Raw genomic sequence first — 12432 nt, forward strand, 5'->3', positions numbered from 1 at the left:
AAACGCTTTTGACTTCAGTACAGTGTGCAGGGGTCATGGGGCTGAGTCCCACCAGTGTTAGCCATGCTCCTCCATCTAAATCCCCAGGCTGTCCTCTCTGCCTCCAGGTAAAAGCCTCCATCTGAGCTAATCACCCAGATTTCTGTAACAGCCTGAAGTCTGTGTGACTCCTTCCTGGAGTCTCAGCTGGAAATGTTGACTTACCATTAAGTGGTCTGTGCTACTGCGGTCGGATAGTGGGAGTCAAGTATCTTGGAATAGAGACTGCAGATCCACCTTGGGCAAGGAAGTGGACATCATAACCCCAGCACCAGATACCCAGGGAAAACAGCTGAGTTCAGTGAAAAAGTCCTGCAGAAGGACCAGGAAAGGGGTAACCAGCCCAGCTTCACTGCTACATTTTCATGCACACAGATGGCACTACACCAGGGGCAGGGAGGAGTAGCAGTAATACCTGACAGCTCTTGTCCTGTCTTCCTCTTCCAGGTGTAAATGCAACCTCCATGCTAACCTGTGCACCTTCAAGGAGGGCAGCCTTCAGTGCGAGTGCGAGCACAACACCACGGGGCAGGACTGCGGCAAGTGCAAGAAGAATTTTCGCTCCAGGTCTTGGCGAGCAGGATCCTACCTGCCTCTCCCCAACGGGTCCCCCAATGCATGTAAGTAACCTGCAGCAAGCTGGCCCTGGCCGTAGTCCCACCTCGGGCTGCACAACGCCCACGAATGGGAGCAGATTTTCATCTTGTCCTTCTCCATCTTGAATCAGTGCAGGATACTCTACTTTTGAAAGGGAAGTGGGTATTTATCTGTGTCTTTGGTACACAGAGAAAAGAGAGAGGATCTGGGTGGATGCAGAGGTGATTTGTTGGTTACTGGTAGATGAGTGATGAGTTGAGATGGTTGAGAATAGAAAGGATGACGTTGGGCCAAGATGTAGGTCCATGGCTTTGTGGCAATGCAAATGACTCTCCTTTGAAGACATTATTTAGCCACAGTAGAGCACTGGCTGTCAAGTAGGGCTCAGCGCTGGCACTGCTCAGCTGCGGGAGGGCAGGTTGCTTTCTGGATTGCTTTCTAGGTCCCGTTCTGCGTATGTCGGTATTTCAGGCAGGCGCCGCGAGCTGCAGTCCCTCTGCGCAGCTCCAGTCTCATCCAATTGCCTGCTGGAGCAAGGCACTGACAGAAGCAAAGGCGCGCAGACGAGATGAAGGATGCATACCCACCGTCATTCGAGCAGGGGAATTGGGGCAGGAATCATCACAGATGGGCCAGTTTCTCCTGGGTTTCTGTCCAGTCCACATTAGCGGATTTGTTTAAATGTCACGGAGCCACAGTAGCCACTCCAGCCTTTCAAGCAGCAGCTTTGAGCATTACCAAAGAGAATCTTTTCCTTCCCTCCCCCAAAATTTTTTGAAAGATTTATGTGCTTTAAGATGATCAAAGCTGAAATTCAGGCTCCGAAGGCCGTGACGGGAATGTTTTGTGTGTGCCAGGGCTGGTAGACGAGCAGGTTCTTTGAAAGGGAACGAGCTTGTCAGCTCCCACCAAGCGGCTGCATTGCTTCAAAGGAGCCTGGGAGAGTTTCTGGTGTTGACAGGCACAGACATGCTGTTCTCTCTCTTTCCCTCCCCTCCGTTCCTTGTGTCTCTTCCTATTTCTCTTTCTCTTCTGTTCTTTCTTCTCCCATTCATCTCTCTTCCCATCTGTCACTCAGTCTTCTTCCTCCCCCCCAACCCCAACTCTCTGTTACTTCCTCCTTCCCCCATCAGCATCCTCTTCCTCTGCAACAGAGGCAGTTCTCTGAAGTCCTCTCCTCTTGGTGGTCCTGTGCTTTATGTTCATGCAAAGCTGAGACTTTTCATGATTCATCCACTTGTTATAACAGAGAGGAGCACGGCCATTAGTCTCCTGCATGCCGAAAGCCAGAAGCTGCTCCTTGGATGCCCTTTGACTGGCGGGTTTGAAGCCGGTGGCTTTGCAGCGTCCCATTGAGCGAGTGCTGCAGGGGGAAGGGTCTTCAACCCTTCTCACTCACAGAGGTGCAACAAGCTGGTTCAGACCCTACAGGTTATACTTAGCACAGTGTATTACACGTCAGCAGATGTGCTTGTCCTTTGCTGGGCTTTAACTGTAGGTCAAGGAAATGGTTAACAGAAAAAACTATCAGCAAGGACCAAGCTGGTTTTTCTTCCCCAGGTGAAAAGCTGGAGATGCCAAGACCCCAGACAGCACTGTCTGGTTGCCTCTGTGGTTTGACAAAAGCAGCTTTTGAGATGTTGCAGCAAACTGATATGCCTATGAGCAAGACCCCCGTTAATTAGTTGCTGTTCGGTCCCATGTCATGTACCTGTTTGATCTTCTGCTGGTATGAGAGTTGATGGCGTCCTGCTTCCAGTGACCCGGCTTCTTCTTGTTTTTCCAGGTGCAGCTGCAGGCTCAGCCTTTGGCAGTAAGTAAAAACATAACTGAAATGCTGGCATTTAACACCTCGGTGCATAGTCCTTGTGGATGTCACTAGGGGAAAAAAAAAATGGTTATTTTCTGTCCATTATCATTTTCCAGGCAATAAGTCATCCCTAATTGTGCCTCATTTTCTGTCCTGTCAAAGAGTCTTATATTTTCTTTCTTTGACTTCAGTAGCCTCATTTTGCCTCTTCCTCTGGCATGGTTTCCCCCCATGAGGTTCGTTAGTATGGCAGCCGGAAAGGAAATAAAAAAAGACTCTTCAAAACCACCAGTGCTCACTGTGAACTTCCCCCCCCCCACCCCCTTCAGAATTGCAGAATTCTGCTCTGAGAAGGAGCTGGGTTTGAATTATTTGGCATAGCATCCACTCTGGGTCACCTTGGGCTATCGATAAAAAAACATGTATAGAGTTTGTGTACATCTGTATGTACACGTGTATGTATGCAAACAGATGTCTATGAAGTGTCAGTAACAAAGACGGTAGAGCTCAGCGGGGATTTCTATTGAAAGATTGATGGTACGATAGGACTCCTTATTTAACAAAGCTGGAGGTAGTTTGATATCAAAGAGCCTTGAGTTTTGGGTAGGCAGAAGCCTGGGTTTGAATTTTGTGGCTTGGAATTACCCTCCAGAAGAAACAAATCGGAGAGCAGAATGAATAATGAATTCTTTGGTTTGCAGGCAAGTGGAAAAAATTGGAGGAGAAACAGTTTCAGAGAAATGCAAATGCAGTTAAGAAAAATGCACCTAATTGAAACATGGAGGATGGTTTTTCTGGGTAAATGAACCACACTTAGATTTTAAGCAGTTAAATTTAAATGGTTAAAAATACAAATAAAAAGTCTCCCTCAAGTAATTTAGGATTAAAAAATTTAAATGTTTTAACAGTCCAAAATATTCTTTGCTTTTCTGGTCAAAACCATTTCGATAACTCTTTTTTTCCCCCTTAACAGAGCTTGGCATCCTCACTGGTACCTTTGTTTCACTGGAAAATGTTTCCCATCAAAATTTTCTGCTAGGGAATAGCTGGGAGGGTGCTGGGAGCGACGCACAGGAGGTGGACAGAAGGGATTTGTGTCCAAGGCCAGTTAAGGAGAGATTATTTAGCCCACATAGGAGACTAGAAGTGACCTAAATTAAGTATTTAAACTAGCTCAGGGCTATTATGAAATTAAGCATGATAATCTGCATGAAGCAGTGGGACAAACAAGGACAGGAGGGCAGCAGGTGTAAGTTAAGTAGGAATTTGTGTTCTGAGTGTTATTTTAGTTCAGGCTGTTGTGGCGAGCACGGGGGGTTGGGCACCGCACCCGGGATCGGGGGGGGCTCGCTGACATTAAGCCATCAATTAATTTGCCCTGATGAACGAAGGGTGCCAGTGGAAATTAATACATGCCAGTGGTACGGGTTGGTTTTGGTGGTGCCAGGTAGTTTGCTGCCTGCGGGGTGGCAGAAGGGACGGGTGCTGTGCAGGGAGCCGGGGTGGGCAAGGCCCTGCCAGCTGGCACGTAGACGTCAGGCAGTGGAAGCCCACCTGCAGGCAGGGCGAGCCGGGGGCTCCTCTGCACCCCCCACCCGCTCTTCACCCCATCTCTGCCCAGGTGTGCTTTCATTTCCCCTTTTCAGCTTAATTGGCAATTAGTTTACGATAGAGCTGTAAGTATTTAAGCTGGTATCTGCACCAACAGAGTAAGCTGGTACAGCCCCCGGCCCCTGCACGCACCCGCCGCATCCAGCGTCATCGAGCCGCCATCGCCTTAATCCTCTTGGTGCCCCAGTTCTAACCGTGCTGAGAAATCGGTCACCAGTTCAGCCCCAGCAGCAGCCTCGTGGGTGTGTGGGCTGGCAAGGAAACCCTCCGTTCCCCCCCAGTAAGTGCCTCCCGCCTCTTCTCTTTGCTTGCCAGCGTATGAGCGACGGCAGCGGGTTACCACTGCAAAATCCACCACCACAAAAACGACCACTGCAAAAACAACCACCACCAGCACCCCCCTGCCTGCCACCACCACCCAGCCAGGTGGGTGCCATGCTCCCTGCCTCACTCGGAGGGCCAGGACTTTGCCGTCGGGCTCCTCTTTTCAGCTGCTTCCCATCCCGGCTCCGCCGGTGGCAGTGGGGAACGCACGGGGCTGCCGTGTCGGTGGCCCTGGTTATCTGCTTTGTAGGATGATAAAGGGACATGGATAAAAATCACCCTGACTCTGTTCACGTCCCCAAGCCTCTGGGCAGTCCTGGTTTGCTGTTCTCTCTGTTCAGTCCACGGACACTGACACGTGTAACATGGGCTAGGACAAGCATTATGGCCCCTATAAGCAGGGAACCAGCCACAACGGGTCCACCTCAAAGCCAAGAGAACCACACCATGGGTTGACATTCCTCTTCACTGGCTGATCTCACTCTGCTCTCACTCTGTTATCATCAGGGCAGCAAGAAGGGAAGCCAGGACTGGATGCGGGGGAAACAACGCTTTTCCCTGTTTTATTTCAATTTTGTTTTTTTAAAAAGAAAAGTTTTTCAAAATCCATCCCTCCTAGAGCCCCTTGGCAACGTTGTCCTGCACAGGGCTGGCACAGCTGTGAGAGATGCTCTCTTACAGCTCTATCACAAGGCAGGGCAGGAGAGCAATGAAGGCTTTACTGTCCCACCGTAAAATTAAATGACGTATCCAGTCTTGCCTGGCTGGAAAGAGAGGGAAATTGTACCCCATCCTGCTCTATCCCTGAGCGCCACATGCAATAGCAGAGCTGGCAGGAGAGTTGCCCACACTGTATTTGCTGGGTGTTGCTCTCAGAGCACGATGGGGAAGGCTGGGTGCTGCTCTGCCCCCCCTCCCAGCCACTCACTCAGATGAGGAACCTTCCCCATGGGGGGCTGCAGCCTTGGCGTGCGAGCAGCCACCTCCTGCCACTTGCTGCCAGACACAGAGCAGCCATGCCAGGGACGGGAGAAGCTGCCTCTGTCCTTGCTGGCTCTTCCAGCCCCGCATCGAGTCCCTGTGGCCAGACTCAAGGATGTAATGCAGGCTGGCTGCGTCTTCAAGGGCAGTTTTCCTAGAGCAGAGCTGCACTCTAACATTCCCCAGGCAGCTGCTGTACAAGCAGCGAGGGAGCGTGCAGGGCTGGAGCTCACACACATGCCAGAAACACCCTTTCCTAATTTCTAAAATCACCCTGTGGAGGAAAACTTTTGTCCTTTTTCCGGGGGTTCCTCCTTCCCTCCCCCCGTGAACAAGGAGACAGTGTTTTCACTTGTCTTTTGGAAATGAGCAGATAAAACTTAACAGCAGGACATTTTTTTTTTAAGCTGCTCATGGGGGAATTAGACACGCATTCCTCCCCTTGCCATGCTTTCTGGGCCTGATATTTCCCAGGAGGACGTTTTACACCCACAGTATGTTAGTAACAGTCTGTCTGGGGGAGCTGCCAGAAGCCAGTCAAAGGGATGAGGAAACTTGATTGCATGTTTATGCAAATAGAGATATATTCATGGAAGTACCCTGCTTGAGTACTTAATCAGGAAGCCGAGGGTTTAACTCCAACTTCCATGGAGTTGGAGTGACCCCGGGCAAAAGAGTGCAAGTCTCGGGTACGTTAAGTGCTCCTCACGCAGGTCTATGTTGTACACGTGCAGGAGGAGGTTCATCCACCACCCCTGCCCAGGGCTCACACCATCACCTCAGCAGTGACAAGGGATCACATCTACACCTGCACCACACTCTTGGGGTCATTTGATTTTTATCCATGCTCACCCATAGCAACATTTTAGGTCTATTTTTCTTGCAAGTGCTGTGCACGTGTGGATGGTGTGTTTAGTGTCTGTCCTGTGTATGATTTGCAGTGCTCTGCATCTCTTGTGTCATACATCTGGGGTGGGCAGGATGGCATCTGTGTGGGGTTGGGGCTGGTGGGGTAGTCGCTCCTGCCAAACTGCCCTGAGGGACCTGGCATCATGCACCTCAGGGTTTATTGCTTCGTCAAAACCTGCTTCGGGCAGAGAAAATGTTTTCATAGTGCTTTCATATTAACTGATGCCAAGGGACAAAATAGATAAATAAATTGCAGTCCAGCCATCACATCTCTGGTGTGATACGGTTAGGCTTGAGCTCGGAGCTCCTTGCCCCCATCCAGACCCCCATCCATGCTTCTGCAGAGCTGGGTCCTACCCCAGAACGGTGTGCTTGGGGATGGAGACAGTCCCTGGAGGGGCTGTTCCAAATAAGAAGGTAGTCAGGGCCACCCCACAGCTCAGGGACCTGCTCTTTTACATGGGCAGCATGCTGGGGTTGATGCCAAAGGTGCACTCTGTGCCTTTGACCAACAATAGGGAATCAAGGCACAGCCTAATTCTGATCTGCTTTTGACCAGAGATGTTCCTCCCTCTCCTGTCCCGCAAAATGTAAAGTACTTCTTTAAATACCATGGCATCCCCAAGGGGCTGTGAATCTAACTCATCTGGACCTCAAGGGAAACACCTTGTTAAAGAGATGACCCTTCGAGCTCCTGGTAAGACGCTCGTTTGCAGAAGATGCAATAACCCCAAGCTGGGTCAGAGTCCCAGAATGAGGTACTCTGTTGTCACCTTCCTTCTGACTTCTAGACGCTTTAAATGAATCCCTCCTTGCTTTAAAACCAGCTCAGCCAGCCAGCCACTTAAAAAAAAGTCTTGTTACAGCCCTACCCCATCCCTGTGATGTTTCACCCTCTAATTTACACACTGTCTTCTGGCTTCTGAATTTCTGCTTCCCACCATAAGCAAGCATCATCAGACCAGCCTCTGAGTTCACTGCCTCTGTGCCCGTGAGAGCAACACAGAAAAAAACAGGTATTTAAATCCAGACCGATGTGTTTTTCCCTTCTCCTTCATGCCTCCGCACACTAGTGGGTAGTGGCAAGGCAGAAAGCAACGTAGCACGTAGGCTAGAGGAGTAGATTAGATTTGGGTTGTCTCTGGGTTGCATGAATCTGCTAGACATCTGCTTCCTTTGGCTGCTCGTGGTGTTTTCCGTGGTCAAGGTGGAGCTGTCGTCATGTTCGTAGGATGCTTTTGTGCCCGGTCACCTGTCGTGTGGTGAGAGGTGGGAGAAGAGTGAGTTGGGCACGGTCTGTGGTCTGAAGGCAGTCGAGGCTGCCAAAATAGGTAGAAAGAAGGGAAATCACAGAGTTACCTTAAGGAGGATGAATTAAGTGCTATTCTCATTTGCCTTCTGCAGTTCTGTTATTTTGAAACCTTCCTTGAAGTCTGTCAAATTCTTCCTTGCCATTTGTTACATTTTTCCCACATTCAAAATAAGCAAAAAAAAAAAGCTTTTTTTTTTTTTTTTTTTTCCTGCTTCCATGTTTCCCCCTCTGGTTTGTAGCACTTTCATCAGTGCCAGTTCACCTCCGGGAAAAACAAAACCAACCTGCACCCTGCTTGATGGTTAAGAGCTCCAGCAGAAAGAGAGCACCAAAAGCCTGGCTCTGTGTAGGTCCTGCAGAAAGGGGACCCCGTGTTTATGTTTTGAGAAGGACTTTTTCAGGGTCCTTCCCCACTACTCCAGCGCTGTTTGCCGCAATGGTTTTTGCTATGAAGTGTGACTTCTTGGTTCAGTTTATTCTACTCCCTCAGAAATCCACCAAGACCAGCAATTTTCATCAGGGCTGATACAAACCCCCGAGATAAGAGCTGCCCAGTGTTTCTCATTTGTGTGAACTAGGTCTGGGGGTGAAACATGTCTTTCCCCCTCCCAAAATGTAAAACTGTCCATTAATGTCCCAGAGCTACAAGGGAAAGGTTCTCAGGATAATGAGCATTAATAATTTTCCTGGCTCTGTAAATGCGATTGAGTGGAGGTGTATGTGAATGACTAAAAAGCAAAATGCCTCCAGGGCTGTTTTTTATTGTGACTCTAATTAAACCCTTGCCAATTTGCACAGGGCTTTTTTCATATTCTCTTTAACACCATATTAATATCAATTGGTTTCCACTTTCCAGCTGAAAAGGACAATGTCTATCACCTTCTCTTAAAGCTCGTCATTAAAAAAATAATCTTTTTTTTTTTTTTTTTTTATTCTGCATTGTTTATCATCCCCTTGACGAGGCTGGGAAATCACATTTCTCTCCTACTCGGGTTTGTCCTTTGAAACTTGGCAAGGATCGAGATTTATTTTTTTTTTTCCTCCTCCTCCTTATGTTACCCAACTGGAGCTTGAAATTAATAATATGGCTTTTAAAATTTTATCCCTTGGTTTGTTTTCTAGCAAACCTGAAGATTGTTACCAATATTGAGGAGACGGGGAGGGGTATGGAGCCAGTGGGAGTGAGGGTTTGCAGGGAAATCAAACGAGTGATCTATAAATTTCTTGCTGGTTTAATTTCTCTGCAGTGGCTTGCAAATTCTTTAATTGGTATTTCTGAGGGAAGAGCAGAGCCTGAAGGAGGGCCTAGAAGTTTGGATTAGAAACCAGGACTTTGTGCCTCCATCCTAAGACACCTGTGCTGTTTCTCAGTTCCATTACTTCAAAGCAGAGGGGTGCAGATCAGTCGCTGAGGTCTTTATGCAAACACACCAGCAAAACGCCACGCGTTCAGGTGGGGCTGAGAACGGGCAGCTCAGCACACCTCTACCCTCCTGCCCTTCGCATCGCGAGGGCTGCCTGCCCTCTCCAGTGCCCGAGGATGCACCAGTTGCCCAATACCAGCAGCGGCACTGGCACGGAGCAGGCGTGGAAACCCGCGTGGCACAGGGCTGGGTTGGTGTGGTTCTCCAAAGACCTGGCCCTCCAGCAGAGCGCTGCAGAGCTCCTCGCTGCCTGCCAGCTCCCCTCAGCACACCCGGTAACACCGTTTTCCCCTCTGATCACTGCAAGACTACACCGGCTTGTCGGCGGCTGCCCCGCTGCAAGTGGGCAAGGCTGGCCCGGGAGCAGAAGGTAGGAGACACGCGGCTGAGCTGGGTCCTGCCAGCGAGTCCCAGCTCCCGACGCTCAGCGAACGCTTTAGCTTCTAGTTCTGCATCTCCGTTTTCCATGCAGCTCTCTCCTTCTCCCACCTGGGAAAAAGCTCTGGGTTTGTCTGTGCCCGACACACAGCTGGGAATCTGGTAAGGCTGGATTGAGCCTCAGGGTTTAGTTGTATACATGAGAGATGAGGATGGCAAGTGGTAGAAGAAATTGTTCACAGCTTGCTGCTGGGGTGAATGGAGAGGATCATGGAAATGCTGTCGTCTCCTGAGACTGGAGTCTGTTTGAAGAGCAGAATAACTTTGTAAATAGATAGGCCTGTGTCATTTGTAGCATAGACGCCTTCTTATGTATTTCCTTGCTTCAGGACTCCTGCTTGACTGCCTAAGGTGAGCCGCTCCCGGCAGGACCCTTGGGAGGCTTCATGCTGGCTCTTGAGGCTGAAGTTTCTCCTCCTCGGGGTTCCCACCAACACACACACTTCGGCAGTTGCCCGTTGGTGCTCAAGTCCTGTTTCCCAGCCGAGATGCCTGTAGCTCGCTCCAGCCGTAGACATTAGCATCCCTTCCAGTGCAGAACATAACGACTGCTGAAGCTGGGCCCAGGGCAGAACCCAGTGTCTGGAAATACTCAACTGGGGGGCAGAAAGTGCTGAAATGGAGGCTTTTTGAAATTGCATGCTCAGGCCTGTCTCTGGCCTCACAGAGAGACAAAATCTGTCTCTGATACAGTAACAAGAGATAGGCCTACACCATGGGCATCAGCGCCAGGTGATGCTGACAGTCTGTGCCGAACAAGGTGGGGCTCCTGAGTCTTGACAGTGGTCTGCAGATTCAGCTTCTCTCCATGCTTGGGCAATGTAATGACCACATGCCAACACTCACCCATCCAGCAGCTCCCGCACCCTCCCCTTAGGAGTACTTTTTCTGTCTCTCTTCACACTTAAAGACTCTAATTTCCAGGAGACTTTGTCTCTCATTCCTGCTTCAACACATCCTCAACTAGATATGGCTCCACCAACACACCCCAGATACCTGCTTAGAGCTTCTGCCACCTTTTTAAGCAAACAAGAGGGAGATCTGTATTAAATCTGATGTTCTCTCTAACTGATGCCACCGTAAGCTGTTCAGCACCCACCAAACACAGCAGCACTTGGACCCAAGCCGAAGCCACTAGATCCTCCTGAGAACATTCGAGGTAAGGCCGTGCCTGTTCCCCAAGGACAGAGCAGGACAGGTTTCTCCCCTAGTGTCTGTAGGTCAGGACAACCCACCCATCCTCAGCACGAATCACCATTTTACAATCCACTCTCCAACTCAGAGGGTCCACCTCAGCTCAGTTCTGCTTATCCAGCCCCACGGAGATCTTTTTAGAGATGTGTTTAGGGCTGGGATGGCTACAGGGGTGTCCCTGGGCCCCAGGAGAGACCATGGGCAACTCAGCTGCTTTGGGAAGGGGGTCCTTGCCATGGCATGAGGGGCACACACCTTCCCCCAGCCAAAATTCATTGGGCAAAATCAATTGGGCTGATCAGCTGATCTGGCCCAGCAGGCCAAGCCTTGTTAGCAGATCACTCTGCTCTCAACACCCCGTGGAGCCTCCTCATGGCCATGGCCCCCTCCTTGTGAGGGATAGGGACAACCGTGGGGGCTTCAACGCAGGGATATGGCCCCCAGGGCCACCTGCAGCACCCACTGCAGAGATGTGGGGCTCTGAAGCACCCTGGGGACCTAGTGAGCTGCTCCTTCCTCACTAGGCTGCCCCACTTCCCTCACAGCAGGGACAACAGGCCCTGGTCCCCCTGAGCTGTGCCAGTCTGCTGCTGAATGCCTGTGAGGAGAGGCTGCCATATTCCATGTTTGGCCATCGTGCCAGGGGATGGAGGAGGCCGTGGTGGTGAGCAGGGCCTGGGCGCCACGGTGGCCTGGCTGTGGTGGCTGGAGAGGCCGTGTTGGCAAATGAGGGTCTGGACACGGTGCCAGCCCACCATGGACCAGGAGAAGCCATGGAGACCTGAGGAGTCCCTGGTGCCTCACAAATGGCGTCAGAGGCAGGGGTGGGCCCTCTCTGACCATGGCTGAGCCCTGGCGGTGGGGAGCATGGCCACCTCCTGCCATTGCTGTCACTGTGGGGATGTGACCAGCACCTGTGGGATGGAGGTAGCAGTGCCCACCCAGCACCTCCCTGAGCACCACAGCATTGTGCAAGGGCTGGCACGCCACAAACACTGGTGGGACCTGTTCCTAAACACCCTGTGGGACCTCAGTGTTGCTCAACCTTGCCCTTTACTGGGGATAACAAAACACAAAACCCCCCAAGCACCAAACCCCATCAGCTCAATTTGGAAGCAACGGCCTTTACCCCCAGCACCCCGGTCATTCTGTGTGGGACAGGGGTCTGGTTGGCAACACAGCCCCAAGGAAGCACCATCCCAGCTGGGGCAGCCCCTTACCCTGAGGAAATATCCCAGCCCAACCATGCTGGGAGCCCTCTCCCCACCACAGCACTCAGATATGTTTTATCATCTGACGTAGCGGCTCTGAAGAGCAAAGCAGGGCGCACAGCACACTCTGCAGGCAAGAGGCATGGGAAGAAGCCAGGTACGTGCTGGTGGGGACGAGCCGGGCTGGAGTGGCGCGTGCTCTGCAGGACCCTGTAGCAAGCCCTGCCAGATACCACCTCCATAGCATTCCTCCTCCTAGCTGCACTCCTAGCAGCTTTTTGGGTGCCAGTTGGCGTGACCTCCATCAAACTGAGGCCATGGCCAGTAGAATATTTTTTTTTTTTAAGCAGTTCAGACTTGTAGATCCTTATCCTGAATAACCCGATTCACGCCACAGAACGTGCATAGACGGGGGATGTGTCAGTAGCTCCTCCCGGCTCTGCGCATTGCAATAGCGCTGTGCATTGAGTTTTTCCATACATCACACTTTGAGGAGGGGAGAAGAAGAGAAATTTAGCGGCTACCAGCTGTCTGGTGCAGAAATAGATGCCAGTGCTGCCAGAGCGGTGTTCTTGGCTCAGC

General features: G+C 50.9%; 1 protein-coding gene across 6 annotated transcripts in view; it reads left to right on the plus strand.

Annotated features, from left to right (window-relative positions):
- NTNG2 (netrin G2) overlaps positions 1-12432 on the plus strand; it is a 52559-nt gene that overhangs the window by 36046 nt on the left and 4081 nt on the right. Inside the window, exons 4-10 of one of the 6 annotated variants that reach the window (XR_012631824.1) lie at positions 487-659; positions 2423-2449; positions 4373-4483; positions 7219-7287; positions 9315-9377; positions 10370-10604; positions 11942-12007. Coding sequence is in view for 5 of the 6 variants with exons in the window: in XM_074891122.1 (XP_074747223.1) it covers positions 487-659; positions 2423-2449; positions 4373-4483; positions 7219-7287; positions 9315-9377; positions 10530-10604; positions 11942-12007 (584 nt within the window). In the remaining variant the exon portion in view is untranslated. Of the gene's footprint in view, positions 1-486; positions 660-2422; positions 2450-4372; positions 4484-7218; positions 7288-9314; positions 9378-10369; positions 10782-11941; positions 12008-12432 lie in introns of those variants that run through there. The other 5 variants (XM_074891122.1, XM_074891123.1, XM_074891126.1 and 2 more) reach the window with 5 other exon arrangements.

The sequence above is a fragment of the Strix uralensis genome, chromosome 21 (assembly GCF_047716275.1).
Source record: "Strix uralensis isolate ZFMK-TIS-50842 chromosome 21, bStrUra1, whole genome shotgun sequence".
NCBI lineage: Eukaryota > Metazoa > Chordata > Aves > Strigiformes > Strigidae > Strix > Strix uralensis.